At 33.6% G+C, this 20,519-nt stretch overlaps 1 protein-coding gene across 2 annotated transcripts in view; it reads left to right on the top strand.

Moving 5' to 3' along the window:
* The window catches only part of LOC110664197 (MAP3K epsilon protein kinase 1), a 56,134-nt gene that overhangs the window by 7,276 nt on the left and 28,339 nt on the right, over positions 1-20,519 (top strand). Inside the window, exons 10-16 of one of the 2 annotated variants that reach the window (XM_021823773.2) lie at positions 132-232; positions 4,028-4,139; positions 4,327-4,719; positions 6,314-6,637; positions 6,756-6,800; positions 12,641-12,820; positions 12,952-13,035. In XM_021823773.2, coding sequence (XP_021679465.2) covers positions 132-232; positions 4,028-4,139; positions 4,327-4,719; positions 6,314-6,637; positions 6,756-6,800; positions 12,641-12,820; positions 12,952-13,035 — 1,239 coding nt within the window. Of the gene's footprint in view, positions 1-131; positions 233-4,024; positions 4,140-4,326; positions 4,720-6,313; positions 6,638-6,755; positions 6,801-12,640; positions 12,821-12,951; positions 13,036-20,519 lie in introns of both variants that reach the window. The other variant, XM_021823772.2, reaches the window with a different exon arrangement.

Below are 20,519 nucleotides of genomic sequence, written 5' to 3'. Positions count from 1 at the left end.
AATTTACTTTGATTACTAGTGTTGTGCAGTTGTCATCTGTTCAATTGTTTGGTCTCTTGAACTGATGTGTCCTCTATTGGTTTTGACTACTTTTAATAGTTTATGATGTCTTATTAATTTTTGAATTTCAGGATGCTAGGCAGAGGCCTGATGCGAAGACACTGCTTTCTCACCCTTGGATACAGAACTCTCGGCGTGCTTTGAACTCTTTTCGTCATAACGGATCAATAAGGTAGAAATTTGTTTATTTATTAAAATTGTTCATCCATTTTAAAATTTATCAAAATAATTATTTGCATTACCGGATTTTTAGTTCAACTGAAATAGTTATCTGAATTATCCTAAACTGTGGAGTTTTGATTATTTTGATGCTCTGGTTTTCCATGATCATCAACAAGTGTTTGCGTTGAATTTTAGGAATTAATATAGTGGTTGTGTAACCTTTAGTATTTTTTTTTCTTTCTTATGAATTCATATCAGTGGATCTGTATTTGCTGCACCATTTAGAGGCATATTTTGCATTTGGCAGCAGCAATATACTGGATATTTGTGATCTGCTTCCTTCTGTCTTATCTCATACTTCTTTAAAATCTTTATTGTTTAGTGTAGTGCTCATTCCCCCGGTTCTACATCATATATGTGATCCCAAGCTTGAAATTTGATGCTTATTATTTGTGTCTTTCGATGGTTCATAATATATATAGCTGCCTGCTTCCTGTTGGGCTCAAGGATTCTAGGGTAGAGTTGGAAGCTACAGATATGTTGTGGATTTCTAGGACAGTCCCTTGAATTTATTTTTCAAGGCTGATAAAGGTGGATGACTTTAAGCTAAGTTGTTGGACTGTTAACTTCATTATTTGATGCTGGGCCATCCACAAGGCTAAATAGACTTGTTTACATGGCTTCAGGTCCTTTTCTTTCTGATCTATGTTTTCAGATGACCGGACTAGCTGGTTCGACTGGGTTAATCAGGAATCAAACCATTGGCCAGTCCAATAACTAAACCCTTTGCTTGCTAGGGAATCAAACTTGCATGCTCCAGCAAATTTGTGACTACTTTTTCCATTCAGCCACCACCCCATCTTTCTAACTTGCACTGCATGTGTCTATTTTGTTTGTTACCATATAGGAAATAACTTTAATTATTGTTCTATCTTATTTCTTTTACAATGGTGAAAATCATTTTTTAAATTAATGCAAAAATATCATCGAACTTGCTCTAATTTTACTTAAGTTATTTTTTTGTATTATACATTATTATTATTATATTTTGAAATTGTAATAAAATTTTTAAATTGTTTATTATTTTGAATTTACTTCATAATTTATCTAGACTGAGTGCTAAATTTGTGAGCTACAGGCAGCTTGATGTCGGAGAATTTTTAAGGTTTGCTTTATTTATGTATCATTGAGATGAAAAAAGGAAAAAAATTATAATCACTTTCAAGGAAAATGATTAAAATTTCTTATAGGAATATCCTTATGCAATCAGAAGACAAGTTCTATCAATAACATGTTCTAGACCTTTGGTTGTGAAAACCTCATGTGGTACAAGTTTTGTTTCAAAATAAAAAGAAAAAAAGATAATTTCTTCAACAAATAGAAAAAGTATAGTTATTTTTTATGTTTCTAATTTTTATTGAAAATGCAGGGCTCGTTAAATTGCGAAAGGATCCTGAGAATAGGCTCAAGGAACCAAGGACATGGCTTTGGGTGGTGTGGTGCAATATTCTAGTTTTCTTGTAATTCAAATGGGAAAATTAAGGGGGAAAAAGAATAAGGGAGAAAGAGAGTAGAGTAGGGGTGAGAATTATTTGGTTAAAGGAGCCAAGGACATGGCTTTGAGAAGCGTGGTGCAATATTCTAGTTTTCTAATAATTCAATTGGGAAAAGCAAGGAAAAGGAAAAAAGAAAAGAATAAGGGAGAAGTAGAATAGGGGTGAGAATTATTTGGTTAAAACTAAAGAACCTAATTGAACTAATGACATTTGGTTTGGTTTCGAATTAAGTAGAACTTCAAAATTTGGTTTTTGGTTCGGTTTTAATTTAGGGTAACCGAATAGACCGAATTAACCAATTGTTAATACACTATTATTTTATTTGTGATAAAGAATACCAACCTCAACTTTAAGTTCTGTTCCAATATTCATCCAACTTATGGCCTTAGTGTCTCCCTCTCAACCCTAAGTTTTGTTCCAATATTCATCCAACCTATGGCCTCAGTGTCTCCCTCTCTCACTTATAAGTATATCCCTTTCAAGGTTTTGTTCCTTGTTATCTCGCTAATTAGTTTCGGTTTGTCTTCCTGACGCAGACCTCAATTGGATAGTTGCCTTTGTGGCCATCTCTTTGCTTTGAAGTCCCACATCTATTTAAAGTGTGTAAAGGAAAGGAGAATTTGAGGAATAACAAGCTTGATTATTCCTCAAGCTATTGGGGTTATAAATACAAGTTATGAAACCTAAAACGTGAAATATATAGTTGCCATAATTAGGCACAATCAAATCTTCGTAATCTAATGCATAATTACAGGTATATATCTTCACATTTCCCCTCAAGCTGGAGCCTACATATTGGATGCTCGTAGCTTGTTACAAATATATCCTAGATCCTCTTAAGAGATTTAATAAGAATGTTTGCTAATCTTGGTTTTAAATTGCAATAGTGGCTGCGTTTGTGATTGTGGTCGCAAGTAACAGAAACAGGCCTATAAAAGCTGTAACGTAACGGTAACGGCCTGGCGCTACGTAAATTTTTTTGAAAAGTTTGCAAAGTTCATGAAATGGGTGGATATTGGTGAATACAAGTAAAACTAATATACACAACTATATGATAAGTAGAATTCACAAAGATTCTTGACTCTCTCCGTGTTGTAACTTTTATATTTTTTTCCCATTTTATTTTTTTTAATGGCATATGTGATGAATTTGTAACTAGCTAGATGGAATGCCCTTTGTTTTTATTGAAGAATGGAGTCAAATGCAAATTTGTTAAGTAAAGATAATTGGATTTTTTTAGTGTTGATATATGGCCAAATCCAATCTAATTATTTCTGTTTTAAACCTTAATTGGTTTGATTTGACTTTTATGTAATTTGGTTTGGTCTTGAAACCATATGAAAACTGATTGCCTCGACTGAATGCTCTGTCCTATAGTAGAGAAAGAAGCAGAGAAATAGAAAGGATGGGGGAAAGACAAAGAAAACAGAAGACTAGGAAAGAGAGAGGAGATTAAATAAAAAATGTTATTGCCCTAATTGAAGAATAAAGGAGAATTATGAGAGAGAGAGAGAGAGAGAGAGAGAGAAGAAGAAGAAGAAGAAGAAGAAGAAGAAGAAGAAGAGGAAGATAAGAAGATAAGGAAGTGATTTTCTAAATTCGACAAAATCCCGTTTAACCAATTTCCTCCCTCTCTCTCTCTCTCTCTCAATTTTTTTAATACCTGTCTAGTCCTTATTTTATTTATTTATTTTTTTGCTTTCGTTTTATTGGGAATATTTCAATACCCCATAAGCTAATACCTGACCTCATATCTGTTGTCTAGATTAAATAACATCAATTAATAGAAAAAAAAAGCGGCAGTAAAAATATAACAGAGGTGAGCCTTTGTTTTGCCTTGTGCCTAAAAGGCACATAGGCAATTAAGCGAATCTCAGTTAGGTTGCCTGCCTGAACATGGAAAAGTTGCTAGACCTAGCGCTTGTGAGCCTTGAACCTGATGCATGCCTTTAACAACTGTGGTGCTCGTCCCTGTTTCAAAACTTTTTCTTAGAAATTTTGGCTTTTATTTTCTTTGTCCGGTTTTCCATTGCCTCTTTTGAATGTCAAGTCTTTATTTATTTATTTTTTAAAATGCTGCTTCACTTGAATGCAGCTGGCTGTATAAAGTACTATTATTTAAGTGTCGTTCCTTTGTTATTGTCTTAGAAAATTTTGTTTTAAAGTCTTTTTAATCTTCGAATAGGCGTCTAATATTTTCTTTCACATGTTATTTTTATCACAAAATTGTTCCTTTCTTTTGGTAGAAGCATACAGCAAGATGATTCAGCTGACTCAGAAATTTTAAATGGGGATAATCAGAGCAATGATCAAAACTATTCTTCAGGGAAAGCTGACGGGTCTGCTGATAACTTAGAAACTGTGAGTTTTTTAGCTCAATTATTTTTGTGAAGCAACATTACGTAATTTGTTAATATTGGAGACTGTTTAATGTTGCTACCCAAGAGAAGTACTTGTTTTTCTGGTTAAGTGATTCTCAACCTCATATTGCCATGATGACGCAAAAAATATTCGTTCCACATTCTCATCTATGTCCTTTTATTTTCAGGATGCTAGGAAAGAGCAACTAACAGAGACTGCTGGTTTTAGCAACTCTGATAAGGATCATTCAAATTTTGATATTGTCGAGGAAAGAACTGATAAAATAGAAGATGATCTTCAGTCAGATCAAGTTCCCACCTTGGCTATTCATGAAACGACATCTCTCCATATTGCTTCTAATGGACAGTCCTCCAATAAAGTAGTGGCAGCTTGTGCATTGCTTCATGGCTCCACGCATTTGCATGACCAGGATGAGAGTCATATAAATGGTGAGGTTGCATCCCCTGAAACAAGAAAGAAAAGTGTAGATAGAAAGCATGGTGGAAAAGGAAGTTCCAATCATGTTGAGAATAAATCATTTGGTTTTGCACCAAGAAGTCAAGATGGTGGCCTTCAAAAGGTGAGATAGTTTTGATTTCTATGGGTTTCTTTCAATTAGTTTTTGCACAAATATTGTGACTGTCAATATCCATATCTTCTTTATGGGGCCTCTCAACCCTGAATGCATACATATGCAGAGAATTAACGACGGCTAGCATGGTTTTCAGTCTCTATGTGCTTCTCGTTGATGAGTAAATTTTTTTATTGTATTGTTGATACATGGAGTTGCATGCTTATATATGGTTGTGAAAATTATTCAATCAGATTCCTTTGCCAAATCCATAAAAAAAAAATTGAGAACAGGTTATGTTTTTTTGACAAGCATTGGATAAGGTTATGTAACAGATCATAAACGGCAAAGAGTTAAAATCCTTAATTCTCAGCAATATATTTGTCAGTTTACTTGTCTATTTGGATGACTAAGTTAAAAAAAAAAGAAAAAGTAATGCATTGTTACATGGTGATAAAATGGCCCCATGATACTCTTGAAATTACTAAATTGATTAAAGAAAAGGCAAAACATTCTGTGTTAGTTTTAATCAACTAGGGTTCGTAAGGATGATTCATACAAACCTAATCTTTTATTGTTTGTGTGATGTATGATTGTACTTCAGAATCTTGGGCCTTTTTTGTTGCATTAGACTGTTCCCTTCTGGAAGGAAAAGAAAAAATTTAGCTAGATAAAAACTTTAGTTGTAATTGTCTAAAGGAATGAAACATACACCTTGTCAACTTCACTACTAAATATACTTTGTAAGAACAAGATTTAAGGATTTAGGGGCTTACCCTATACACTTGCGAGGTTTCAGATTTTAGATGGTCAGAATGAAATTAGAGTTGCCTTTCCATGTGAGTTATGATTCTTTGTTCTTTCTGCTTTGATTGCCTAAAGTAAAACCTAGGTGAGGTCTAATGGCAGAGCAACTGGCCTGTTTATTAAATACTTAACTGAGCTTTAAGCAAATTTTAACTCATGGGCACCGTACCCTGCCAAATAATTTGGTTTGTTGTTTTTTTCCTAATGTCTACATATAGTTTCTCAAAAACATAGTTGATTAGAATAAACTCTTAGCTGTTAACCTAGTGGTAATTACCTATTGTATTCCTGTTATATTATATTTTCTTTTATGTACTATGGCCCTTAGTTATTGCTGCTAATGAATTATTTGCTTTAGGGCTTAGGCTTTTGTGCTATGCTACCGGGTAATTGTTTTCATGTTTCTCACTAGTTTTGCACACTCTAAATGCCTTCAGATTTTCTTACCATATTTGCATATTATGACTTCCTAAAGATAATAATACATGGTATTTCCTAAATGACTACTATATCTGCTTTATGTGAATATCATGTCTTTTTCTTCTTTATATGTTGAGTGTTTATTTAGAGTGCAAAAATTCTTTGTTTGAACTTTGAGCATGCTTTTTTATTATAATAATTATTTTTTTATGGTGATATAGCGGCCTGCCCTTGGCCTGAATTCAGGTCTCCATTGGAGCTTGAATATTGACTTAACTTGCCATTATTCTTCTCCCTGCTTTCCTTTCTTCCCCTCTCCCTCTTCAATTACAGAAATAATAAAATCTTATGGATCTGTATAAATGGCACTTTGAAGGCTTTGAAGGGATCAGTCACACTCGGAGGGAATGAGCTTAGTAGGTTCAGTGACCCTCCAGGAGATGCCTCTCTTGATGATTTGTTTCATCCCCTTGATAAAAACCTAGATGATCGGGCAGCTGAAGCTTCAACTTCTACGTCAACATCACATGTGAACCATGGTAATGCATCAGTGATTGAGGTTGGGAAAAATGATTTGGCTACAAAGTTGAGGGCTACCATAGCTCAAAAACAGATGGAGAATGACATAGGGCTGAAAAATAGTGGTGGTGACTTGATTCGCCTAATGATGGGAGTTCTAAAGGATGACATTGATGGTTTGGTATGTTTAAGTACTTAGTTTTTTTTTTTTCTTAAGAATTTATTTATTTATTTATTTATTTTTTGTGGAGTTTAAAATTATTGACAGTATTTTCATTTTTGTATGCTTTCTTTGTCAGGTTTTTGATGAAAATTTGCCTGCCGAAAATCTTTTTCCCCTGCAGGTACTTCAATAATCTATCATTAGGAGCCATCACTAATACCCTTATTTGGAGGATGGTACCTTTACAATATGAACTTCTCTAGTATTTATTTGATGAGTTTATCCTTGATATGGGATGCAATATGCTTACCATCAGCTTCATTTCAATGCTAGGACCAGATTATGTTTGTCATGAGTAACACTCGTCTAAAATATATATGAGTGAATCTACGCTGATTTTTTTGCAACTCGTCATTCATATAGTAGACTGCTTCTCCGATTTCTCTCATACTAAAAGTTTTAATATTTTAAGTCCCTTTTGAGAATGTTCAATCTACTATGTCATAGTTTGTCTTGAAACAATTTTGGCCATGCATATATGGGTTTTGTATTCCCTTCATTTGCTAGACGTCATTGCTTCATACACTTTAGTGGGTCATTGTTAATTCATATGAAGAATGCCAATTTTCTATTTTTCAAAGAATCATACGAGTACATATTTTTATGTACAATTGTCTAACGAAATAGGACTCCTATATTTATTAGTCCTACAATTATGCTAGCTAAATAGGGCATATGATTCTAAATTTACACTATTGATTTTCCTATTCTACAATACTCTCTCCTTAAGTTGAAGCATAAATGTTGATTATGTCCAGCTTGTTACAAATGCAATCAACTTGAGCTTCGTTCGGTTTAGAGCTTTTATAAAGATGTCTCATCAATGTTCTCTAGTCATGATATATCCTATCAAGATGACCTCTTGTTGGATCTTTTCATGAATGTTTTGTTCGTTCATGAAACTAATGATTAGAGAGGATAAATTTCAACAACTAACCATGAACTTATGAGATTGTATCGCCACAGTCCGTTAATTTAAAAATTTAATATAAAACTCCTTCAACTTTTAAATTTTACACAATAAAATCTCTTAGACCTCCAATCATTAGTTTTCTGGTTAAACGCTAACATAGACAAATCCAACGTGGTGCTTAGTTAGCATTTCTCTTTCCTCTTATATGCCACTGTGTAACGTGACCACCCTTCAATATTACTAGTTATAACACCGTTGTCTTTCAACTTTGTAATTTGTAACATTATTATCTTTCAACTTTGTCATGTATAACACTATTGTCTAGCAACTTTGCATCAATGTAAAACAATCATCAATGTAACACCATTATTGTTTAAAACCACATTATCATGATCCCATCCAATATAGATATACCATAGTTAGAATTTTTAATATTAATTTGTCTATTGAGTAATGGAATTTTTTTAAATATTTTTAAACTATTGTTAATAGATTGAACTTTGTTTTACATTTTTATTATATATAGTATGTTGTTAAAAAAAAAAAAGAATTACATTGGTGATTGTATTACTTCGATGTAAAGTTGTGGGATAACAGTGTTATAAATGACAAAGTTGAAGGATAAATTTGTTACAAATGACAAAGTTGAAGGACAACAGTGTTATAACTGGTAAAGTTGAAGGATGGTGTCGTTACATATGGCATGAGAGAGGAAAGAGAAATGCTGACTAAGCGCCATGGTGGATTTGTCCATGGACATCAAGCTACCTGATGTTGCAATTTGAAATAATAAAGGGTGTTGTGTTGCTAAATATACAACTTCTAAAGTAGATGATATGGACATCAAAGTTTTTCACAATCAACATCCTACCCAAGTATGATATGTTAGTGGGGAGCACCTTGGTGCATATGAGTACAATTTATTGGTGGGATTCTGAACAAACAAGCTACAGAATTGGAAGTTGAGGAATCTTTTTCATCATTTGGCCATGTTCAATCTATCTCATGCCTTGTGAAGTAAAGATTGGCAGCATTGTCTTAGAATTGAAAAAGTACAATCATTTATGTCTCAAAGAGAATGAGTTTGACATTAGGAGAAGGTAGAGGAATAAGATGTGTTTCTTTTGATATTGCAATCATCTTTTGCTCGAAGAGACTGAGTTTGAACTAAGGAGAAGGTAGAGGAAGAAAATCAGGGCCTTGCTGCACCTATTTGTTTGCCCAATGACTCTCCAAGTTGCTCATTCTAGTGTTATATTGCTGCCTCACCTACAAAGTTCCAGTTTGGATGCCATTTGGGAAGTCAAAACCTTCATTCCTAAAGGCTCAGTTCCAAATTTTCAACTTTCTTAAGGACTAGAAGGTTCTCAGGGGAGGGACTATTGTTGCATACAAGAGTTGGATAGGAAGTGTTTTGGAGGGAAGTATTGTTAGTTTTGGAGGAAGTAGTTTACAATAGCATAATGGGTTAGTAGCAGTTGCACTATTCATGTATAAAAGGAGAATCCTTGTCTCTATTCATTTATTCTATTCGAAGAATCAATAAACAAGAATACTCATCTCTCGTCTCTAAAATATTCTCTTTAACTACTTTCTCTTCTCTTTTCTCATCTACTTCTATTTTTTTTTCTCATCTAATGTATTTCATCTCTAGTTATCTTGAGTTTCGAAGATACTTAATACAAACTCATTTGCATATACTAGGAAAATTTTCTTAGAAGATTAGGCTATTGTAGAATCCTTAGTTGCCACATGTGCCTTTTGAGATTGTTGCGATTTGTTATGAAGTTTCCAATATGTCCGTTTTGAGTGACTAGGTTCATGACTACTATCTCGACTAAAGCCCCGTGTTTGATTCGTGAATCATGGAACCCATCTCTATTGCCCTGTCTGTCCAGTCTCATACCCATTACTATGACTTAACAAGAGCATTGTTAGTAGGCTAGGAAAATTTGGGAATTTTTTATACAGTAGTCTAGTGAAAGTGTCATGTAGGGAGGAAATCTCAAAATAGAAAGAATGAGTTTTAGCAGTCTCAAATTATGGAGGCAAGTTGATAAAAAAAACTCATAACAACCATTTGTTCACATTGAGATTATTGTACTTTCACATTAAGACTAAAGGTCAACGAAATATTAAGTTCATCATAGATCAATTTAAAATGAAAAAATTGCTATTTAGTCCTTATAGTTTAGCAAAACTAACTACTTGGTGCTTGTATTTTAAAAAATACACTATTTAGTCTCCGAATTTTATTTCCGTTAAACTATTTAGTCTTTTCGTTAAATTTTCTGTTAGTCAATATTAATCAAAGTATTATCTAGTCCCTCTGTTTTAATGAAGCTAATTAGTTGATCTCAATATTTTGAAAAATACTACTATTTAGTCCCTTTATTTTAGTGAAACTAATTAGGTGATCCTATATTTTGAAAAACACAATATTTTGAAAAAAAAATTCTTGGATAAAAATGAAAATTTTGCTATGTGGAGACTAAATATGAATTTACATTTTTTCTATTATTCATGTATTTTCATTTAGTTCCTTGGACTTCATTTTTGTGGTTTCTCTACGGTAAAACAATGTTCTTTGATTACTTAAAGATCTAGGGGGACTGGTTAACTTTTTTGCACAGACAACTTGTATTATTTTTTATCAAAAGATGAAAACAAAGAGAAGATGAGGGGAGAAGGCTGTGGGTGTAGTGGACAATAAATATGGAGAGAGAAAAATAAGGGGAAAAGGATTAGGGTAGTTTAGGTATAAAAAATAATTATGGGACTAAATAGTTAATGAAATCAAATTAGAGGGATTAACTTATGTGGTTTTCAAAATACATAGACTAACTAATTAGTATTATTAAAACAGAAGGATTAAATAGGAGTTTGACTAATATTGATTAACGAAAAAGTTAAAGGAGGGACTAAACAGTTAAGCGAAAGCATAATACAAGGACTAAATAGTGTATTTTTCAAAATATAAGGACCAAATAGTTTAGTTAAAATACATGAACTAAATAGTAATTTTTTCACTTAAAATTCATAAAATAAGTAGTAAGAGACCTATCCTTTTTTTTTTTTGGACCAGAAAAACGCCTTGTACACAACATAGATACAAAAAAAAATCTCTTCGCCAGAAATAAAAACAACTAATATATTAATTCTGATCAAACTGACAATGATTAATTGAACTAATTATCTCATTGTAAATGGAATTCTAAAGGTGTAAGAACTACCAAGCATCCTCCTTTATCCAAGTTTGCTTGGTATCATCATTAGGTGGATTTCTAGTGAGTTGATCATCTTTATCAGTCCTTCATAGATATACATGAATTGTCTTGCTTCAATCTAGGAAGTTAAGAGCCATCAAGTTGTGTTTTATGATCTTAGTTGCACTGGAATCATATCAGAAATCACAGGCTTATTTTGTACGATAGCATCTCAACAGGAATGAAAAGAAACCTAGAAGTGGAGAGTGACTGAAAGTAGAAAAAAAACACCATAAGCAAAATCACAGTATAGGACAAGGCCCGAACACTTGAGCACCTTTGAAAGTACATCAAACAGGGCAGCAATGCACAGGATTGCACTGCCCTCCTTGCGTTGATGCCGGGGAAGAATGCTAGAGGGGAGAACCTTGATGGATGAGTCTTCACACATCGGCCCCTGTGGTAGAGCTGAAAAGGGAAAAGTGGCGTGTGGGCGCCATTCGTAGAAGGTCTAGTCACCAGACTTTGTAGGGAGGCCAATTGACAGCATGAGAGGCTTTTGAAGTAGGAGTTGAGAGAAAAACGCCACCCTAAATAGTTGATCTAGAGTTCTAGTGACTAGCAAATAGCAACCAAACAAAAACAGACTAGAAGAGAAAAAAATTGCAGGCTAGAGTTTTTTTTCTTCCTTCGAAATTAATGCTTTGATACCATGTTAATTGATATGGAGAATACTGATTTTCATTTTTCAAAGAATTATATGATTACATATTTATATATATAATTGTCTAACTAAATTGGAATCTTATATTAATAAGTCCTACAATTATGCTAGCTAAATAGGAAAGGTATAATTCTAAATTTACACTATTGACTTTCCTATTCTGAAATAGTCATAAAGTGCAGACAATTGATTGTGATCCACTAACTAGTTGGCTTGAATCGAGAAGAGAGACATTGACAATTGAATTGTCTTTCACATTTTAAGCTTGTTTGGTTCAGTGCTTCTTGCAGTTCATTCTTGGATTTCTTGTCCACCCCACCCCACTCTCCCCCCCCCCCCCCCCACCACCCACAACCCCCCAACAGGAAACCCAAATGAATTGATGTTAGGATTAAATTATATCTTGAATGATGGTTGAGGAAGTGGCGAAAAACAGGTACTGCCAATGTCACCATTGTGGTTTCTGTTTCTGTGCCATTTTGTTCATTAATGATTAATTTCAAATATTACTTGCATTGCACAAGTCATCTAAATTGAATGGAAGGGAAGCTGGCCTTTGAATTTAATTTATTGTACCTAGAAAATTGTGAAACATGAGCTTTCAAACTTTCGTTTCCCGATTTACATGCCTGTGATTTAGTAATGAATAATTAATGCCCCATTTAAAGCGTCCTTTTTACCGCTTAAATCTTGAACTTATGAATTTATCAAGGTCTTGTAGGTTCAAAATTCTAGAATACTTATATTTCATTTGTCAATATTTTCACTCAACCATGTATCTTTTGCTCCTTTCCCCTTTCTCCTTTTGCTTTGGTTAGTTCTTTTTGGTTGGTGTTTTTCATATTGATGTCATTGGTGTCATTGCCTCACTTTTATTGTTTTTTCTTTCTGATGGCTTTATATTTATTTTGAAAATGATCTTGTATTGTAACTCGAGAAAGACTCCTTATGGTCAAAGTTTAAAATCTTGAATTTTCTTGAATCTCCATTAATTGTGCCTTATATAAACTTGAGCAAATTTAAATGTCTATCAGTTTAGAATCTTTTATCATATCCTCAATTTTCTTGCCTATATATTTTTTTGATAGGTTGTAAATCTAATTGCTTTTGCTTGGTAGGCTGTTGAGTTTGGAAGATTAGTTGGTTCATTAAGACCTGAGGAATCGGAAGATGTGATTGCATCTGCATGTCAGAAACTTATTGCTATATTTCACCAGCGACCTGAGCAGAAAATTGTTTTTATCACTCAGCATGGGTTGCTTCCTCTAATGGAATTACTTGAAGTTCCTAAAACTCGTGTATGACTGTTGGGATAAGTGTTTGTGTTGTTTATTCATTCCTTTATTTTTTTGTTATTTGCATTGTAAACATTGTTTTGAGTGAACATAGCTACTAATTGTGAGGGTATGAATTTTTCCCTATATTGCAGGTTATATGCTCTGTCCTGCAACTTGTAAATCAGATTGTTAAAGATAATACCGATTTCTTGGAAAATGCTTGTCTTGTTGGCTTGGTAAGTGATATGTTCTCTCAGTGCACTTCCTTGTTAGAAATTGTTAAGATAATGTTATGACTAATGAGGAGAATAAGGGGCTGAGATTGTGAAAGTAATAGAATAGTGATGGTGGTATGTGGTAGTTAACTAAAAAACTGAGTTTTTAGGAAAGCAATAGTTGGCGGGAACAATTATAGGAAGGGCTGATAGCAGTATAAATAAGTACTATTATAACTGAAGAAGATCATTCTGGAAAAATATGAAGAATCTAATCAATTTCTCTCTCATTCTCTCTATTCTCTTCTCCCTAAAACTCTTTCTTCCTCTGCTGTATTTTTATTTTTTCTGCTACTTGAGATCCTGTTGTTTGGGATTTTGCTACATAACAAAGTGGTATCAAAGCTGTTAGACTAGTGTTATCAAGGTGAAAGGCTGTCCTAAGGCGTCAGCGAACCCTATGGCCTTAGGCGAAGGCGAGGCGAGGCCTTTTTGAAGCAAGGTGCCATAGTCTAAATTACCTAAATTATATATATATATATATATATATATATATATATATATATATATATATATATATAGAGGTTTGTGTACTTGTAACATAAAAATTCATACTTTTAATTAGTTTGCTAAGTAAAAAAAATGCATATTAAAAAGAAAAAAAAACATATCTTGGCATTAGGTCTATAATTAACAACAAATTAACAATACCCAAATAAATTAAACAATTAAATAACAACTAATTAACAATACCCATATGAATTGAACAATAATAAATTAACCAATTAACAAGAATAAACAACAAATTAATATTACTCATATAAATTAAACAACTAAATAACAACAAATTAACAATAGCCATACAAATTAAACAACAATATATTAACCAATTAACAAGAATAAAAACTAAATTAAACAAATTAACATTACCCATATAAATTAAACAACTAAATAATAATAAATTAACAATACTCATATAAATTTAACAGCTAAATAACAATTAATTAACAATATCCATATAAATTAAACCAAAATATATTAACCAATTAACAAGAATAAAAACTAAATTAAATAAATTAACAATGCCTATTTAAATTAAACCACTAAAAAACAACAAATTCACAATAACCATTCAAGAAGAGAGAAGATGGAGGAGAGAAAAAAAAAAAAGAAAAAGAAAAAAAAAAGGTTGTGCAAGACAAACTGTCGCTGCTGTTTTGGAGAAGAAGAGAATAGAGGAGAAGGAGAGGAAAGAAGAAGAAGAAGAAGAAGAAGAAGAAGAAGAAGAAGAAGAAGAAGAAGAAGACGAGGAGGAGGAGAGAGAGAGAGAGACATATCCGAGAGAGATAGAGGAGAAGCTGTTGTCAACTTCTTTTGGAGGCTGTCTTCTTTTTATTTTTTATTTTTTTTTTTCGGTGAAAGAGCCACAGGTAGGGTTACATTTAATTTAAATACAATTAAAAAAAAAGTAGCCATTTCTTCAATGAGACATGGGCTCATTGTCGCCTCGCCTCTCGCCTTCCTCATCGAAGACTGGCCGGGCGGTGTTAAGAGTGGTCCCTCGCCTCGCTTGGCATTTTGACTCGGCGCTTCAGATGGCTTTAATAACACTGGTTGTGTTTATAACATATCAATAATAGTCTTCACAAATACCAGGTTTCTTCTATTCTTTTCTCTTCTCTCTTCTTCCCTCCAATTCTTCTTCTTCTTCTTCTTCTTCTTCTTCTTCTCTGAGAATTCTTCTTTCTTTCCCTGTAATTCTTCTTCTGTCTTTCTTGAAATTCTCTCTCTCTAAAGATCTATCTTTTCTTCCCACAGATTCTCAATCTTTCTCCTTCCTCCATTCTTGAATATTGGGATCCTAATTCTAGGGTTTCTATTAGGGTTTCTGTGCTTTTCTTTGTTCTCAATCTTCTTTCTCTTTATTTCCTCTTCTCTGTTTCTTTCTTCTATCTTTTTTCTGTAATATCCTATTCCACATTTCCGAAGGCTTGAAAATATGCTTCTTGAAATTCTTGTTCCTTAACTTTTCTTTTCTTGTTTTTTTTTTTTTTTCTCTCTATTTCAGGTCTATTTTCTACATTTTTCCACTTATATTTCTTTGGTTAGGCCTCTGTTTCAAGTTTGATAAAAGATTACTTTGTTTTTCTCTTCTACTAAAACCCTATTCTTGAAATTCTTGAATCATGGAAGTACAATTTTTGGTACAAAGCTTCTTAATGCAATGCAGTAAATTTTCGAAAGAAGATTAAAAAGACAGGACGAGTAAATCTAAAAAATGATTCAGAAAGTGGAAAAATTAGATTAGAAAATGGAAAGATTTGAAGAGCAAACGGGTAAGATGCTGGAGACCATTCAAGCTTTAAAAACCAACATCTATATATCTGAAGATTCTTGGAGTAGGGGCTGTGAATTGAAATTAACAATCCAAGGGGAGAATACAGAGGATTTCGATGCTAAGAAGGAGACTATCCTTCTTGATGACATAACAATTTTGCATGATGGTGGAGATAAGAAATTGATGGAAGTAAGATTAAAAGATGAAAATCTTATGAGCAAAACATTCGAGGCTAATAGAGAGGAAAAAGCTAATGTTTAGACTAAATACAACATTATCTGCATCAGTTGACAAGGAAAAAGCACAAGACTGGTTGTCAAAGCTCTCTAGTGGGGTTATTGTTCTTAAGGTTGGGGGCCTTAGTGAGGCTGAAGATTTTCTTTTGGAATATTTTGATAAGGAGCAATTTAGTAAAAAAACAAAGCTTTGCAAAAAGTCTTCAGTTGAAATGGAAAGAAGGTGGATTTTATTCCTGTGATTTCCTAGGATGCACGAAAATGGAAGGCAGGAGCGTTTCCTCGTTGTGGAAACGTTTCCTTGCCGAAAACGTTAGGACACGGTGAGGAAACGTCTCCGAGCCGTTTTCGTAATTCCTTGAAATTGAAAACGCATTTCCTTTGCTGGACACGCATTTGTTTTTTTTTTTTTTTAGAAGTCACACCTCTAAGAAGGAGAAGGCAAGAAGAAGAAGAAGAAGAGGAGGAGGAGGAGGAGTACCTGGCGGGGCAGCGAGCCGGCGACAGGAGGTGACTGGTGTATGTCCATGCTCTGCTTCCTTCCCCATCCGATGCTCTGCCAGTCTACCTCCCTTCCCCGATGGCTCTGCTCCTTCCCCTAATCCCGTGATGTATATCGATACCCACTCTATTTCCTATTTGAAGGCTTTTTTTTTAAATCATTATTATTTTTATTTATTCAATTTTCACTGTATTAAAACTTTGACCCTTTGTTTTCTGCATTTTAATATTAATTTTATTATTCTATATATTTATTATTTTATATATTTATTATTTCAATTATTTATAATTATAAATATATAAATAGCAAGTTCAGTGAAGGCCAAACTGGTGATAGGGAAGGAGTTAGTTTGAATGGAGTGGTACTGTCCCAAAGTAATCACTTTAAATATCTAGGCTCAGTCCTTCAAGTAGATGGGGGATGTGAGGAGGATGTTAGTCATAGGATTAAAGCTGGATGGTTGAAGTGGAGATGTGCCACGGGAGTTTTATGTGATCGCAAGATTCCCAATAAGTTGAAAGGAAAATTTTACCGTACAACCATAAGACCGGCTATGTTATATGGTAGTGAGTGTTGGGCACTGAAAGAGTCATATGCGTCTAAGATAAGAGTTGCAGAGATAAGAATGTTAAGGTGGATGAGTGGTCATACTAGACTAGATAAAGTCCGTAATGAGAGTATTAGAGAAAAGGTAGGAGTGGTGCCAATTGAAGATAAGTTGAGAGAAGGGAGATTGAGGTGGTTTAGTCATGTGAAACGTAGACATACGGAGGCTCCAGTTAGACAAGTAGAGCACATTAGGTTAGAGGATAGAAAGAAAAAAAGGGGTAGACCTAAATTGACTTGGAGGAGAGTAGTGCAATATGACTTAGAAGCATTACACATTTCTAAGGATTTAACCCAAAATTGTTTATAGTGGAGAAAGCGAATTCATATAACCGACTCCAAATTTTTGGGTAAAGGCTTAGTTGAATTGAATTGAATATATAAATATATAAATAGTCTAATTAATCAAGTAATTAATTTCATTATCTTTTTTTTTTTTTTTTTTAGCATTTGAATGTTATAACTAGGACTTCCAAATTCATATATATACACACATATATATACATATATATATATTATTATTTATAAATATACCACTATATTTTTTATATTTACGCGTTTCTCCGATGTTTCCGTTTCCGCGTTTCCCCGTGTTCGCGTTTCCGTTTCCGTGTTACATAGGTGATTTCTTAATTTCCATAGAGGATGAATGGGAAATGGCAAGAAGGCAAAGGAAGAAATTCATCTTCCATGGTGTAGAAAAAAAACATCCATTTCAACATTTTGATTTTTGCTGATTGTTTTCTGCTGCATATCAATTGTCATTTTCTGGATATGGAGGCAATAGTTTTGCTGTTATATTACAGTTTCCACTACTCATTCTTGAGGACAAGAATGATTTCAAGGAGTGAGGAATGTTATAACTAACGAGGGGAATAAGGGGCTGCGATTGTATGTGAAAGTAATAGAATAGTTAGGGTGGTATGTGGGCAAATTGTTGAGGATAGGCAGCATCTCAATGATCTCCTTAAAGAAAATTTGCAATTGTTTAAGAATAGGATGAAGCAGCAACTTGATAAGCATAGGAGTGAAAGGGAATTTGCAGCGGGAGATTGGGTATATTTGCGGCTGCAACCATATAGACAAGGTTCGGTGGCATTAAGACAGGTGCTTAAATTTCTGCCAAGTATTTTGGGCCTTTCAGAATTATTGATAGAGTGGGAGAAATAGCTTACAGGTTGGAGTTACCTCTTATCCATTCAGTTTTCCATGTCTCTATGCTTAAAGGGAAGATTGGCAAGGATGTTACCCCTATTACTGAGTTACCTCAGATGTAGGATGAGCAGATTGTAGTAGCTCCAGGGAAGGTCCTGGAAACTAGAGTGATTTGCAGAGGGAATCAGCAGGTGGTGCAACGACTTATAAAGTGGGTTGATCTTCCTATTGAAGATGCAACTTGGGAGGAAAAGAGTTTTATTATAGCCCAATTTCCTGCTTCTTTACTTTCTTGGGGACACGAAAGTTCTCAAGATGGGGGTATTGTTACATATTGTGGGAAGAAGTATAGGAATAAAGTGTTAGTGTTGTAGAGAATTATAGAGCAGTTGTACGAGGATAGAGGACAAACAATTTGTTGTGTACTCCGATATATATTGGATAGGTTCCCTTCAAATGGACGATTTACTTCAGGGTATCCTATTCTAATAGGAGGAAATCTAGTATTTTAGAAAAGCAAAAAGCAAGATGTAGTGGCTGGATTCAATGCGGAAGTCGACTGTTGAGTTATAGCATTAGCCATATGTGAGCTTATCTAGTTAAAATAGCTTCTTTGGAGTTGAAATATGGAGGTGACAAACAAATGAAATTGATTTGTGATAATCAAATAGCGCTACATATTGCATCAGATTACGTGTTTCATGAAAGAACGAAATATGTAGCGATAAATTATTACTTTATTGGCAAAAGATTGAAACAGGACGGATTGCTACTAGATTTGTTAACTCAAATGACCAATTCGCAAACATTCTTACCAAGTCTCTTAGAGGATCCAAAATTGAGTACATCTGTTGCAAGTTGGGTGCATACAATATGTATGCTCTAGCTTGAGAGAGAGTGTTAACATACTATATGGTTGTTCCTTGGACTAGGAAATTGTACTTTAATATTGTAGAGTAATTATATGCCTAAATAGTGTATTCTTAACTGGGGTTCCTATAATAGTATTTAGGCGTATTGGATTAAAAAAATCCAAAACTTTTAACCCTTTTATAGTTGTAGCCAAAACTTTTTTTGTCTTATAGCCAAAACTTAATTAGTTGTCATAATTGTAGTCAAAAGGACTAAATTGAATTTGAGAAAGTAACAGTAAATTACAATATGGTCCCTAAAGTTTTTATTTGATTAACAAAATAGTCTATTGATTTAAATTTTATATTTAAATATTTTTTTATCTATAACAAAAAATATATTTATAATATAAAATATATTTTAAATTATTTTTAATTGAAATTTTATACTAAAAATTTTCTTATTGATTAAAATCTATTTTAATATAATAAACAATTCAAAAATTACATAATAATAAATAAATAAAAAATAATCACACTATAAAGTTTTTCCTAGTTGTCAATTATGTAAAGTAATCACATTTTAATAAAACAATAATTTTTTATATAATAATTGTAGAAAGAGATGAGTAGAAAGAGATGATTCTCATTAATTTTAATTAATCTGTACATGGGTATATATATACAATTGATTCCTATAATTGTGTTCTACTAATTAGGAAGAAATCCTAAATAAGAAATCCTAAATAGGAATACAGAATACAGAATATACAGAGAAATAATATAGTGATCGACTTTCCATAACATAGTGATTGACTTTCCATAACACTCCCCCTCAAGTTGGAGCATAGATGTTAATCATGCCCAACTTGTTACAAATGTAGTTAATCCTAGCTCCATTCAGAGCTTTTGTGAAAATATCTCTAAGCGCTCTCGGTTTGATGTGTCCTGTTGAGATGATCTGTTGTTGAATCTTTTCACGAATAAAGTGACAATCAATCTCAATATGTTTGGTCCGCTCATGAAACACCAGATTAGAAGCAATATGAAGAGCAGCTTGATTATCACACTACAATTTCGCAAGCAGGGAGGTCTTAAAACCTGTCTCATCTAGTAATTGAATTATCCACATTACGTCACATACTGATTGTGCCATGGCTCTGTATTCGGATTCAGCACTAGATCGAGAAACTACACTCTGCTTCTTGCTTCTCCAAGACACCAAATTTCCTCCAATAAAAACGCAATATCTAGTAGTTGACCTCCTGTCAACCTTAGATTCAGCTCAGTCGGCATCTGAAAAACATTCAACATTCAAATGCTCATGATTACCATATAGCAAACCTCTTCCTGGAGCGCCCTTCAGATAACAAAAGATTTGTTCCAAGGCTTCCCAATGAGCAATAGTTGGGGAAGACATAAACTGACTTACCACACTAACGGCATAAGCAATGTCAGGACGAGTGACTGTAAGATAGTTCAATTTTCCTACCAATCTCCTGTATCTCTCTGGATCTTCAAACAACTCACTATCTCCTGCTAACAGTTGTAAAGTTGGAGTCATTGGTGTGCTACAAGGCTTAGCACCTAATTTTCCTGTCTCTGTCAATAGATCGAGGACATATTTTCTTTGAGACAAGAAAATACCCTTCTTACTTCTCATAACTTCTATACCCAAGAAATACTTTAACAATCCCAAGTCTTTGGTCTGAAATTGAGTTTGGAGGAAGGTTTTAAGATATGAAATACCTGCAGAGTCACTCCTAGTGATGACAATGTCATCCACATAGACTACCAAGAGAATTAGACCGGCGTCA

The sequence above is a fragment of the Hevea brasiliensis genome, chromosome 6, assembly GCF_030052815.1.
Source record: "Hevea brasiliensis isolate MT/VB/25A 57/8 chromosome 6, ASM3005281v1, whole genome shotgun sequence".
NCBI lineage: Eukaryota > Viridiplantae > Streptophyta > Magnoliopsida > Malpighiales > Euphorbiaceae > Hevea > Hevea brasiliensis.
The sequence above is the reverse complement of the archived record's forward strand: the minus strand, read 5'-3'. Positions and strand labels throughout refer to the sequence as shown.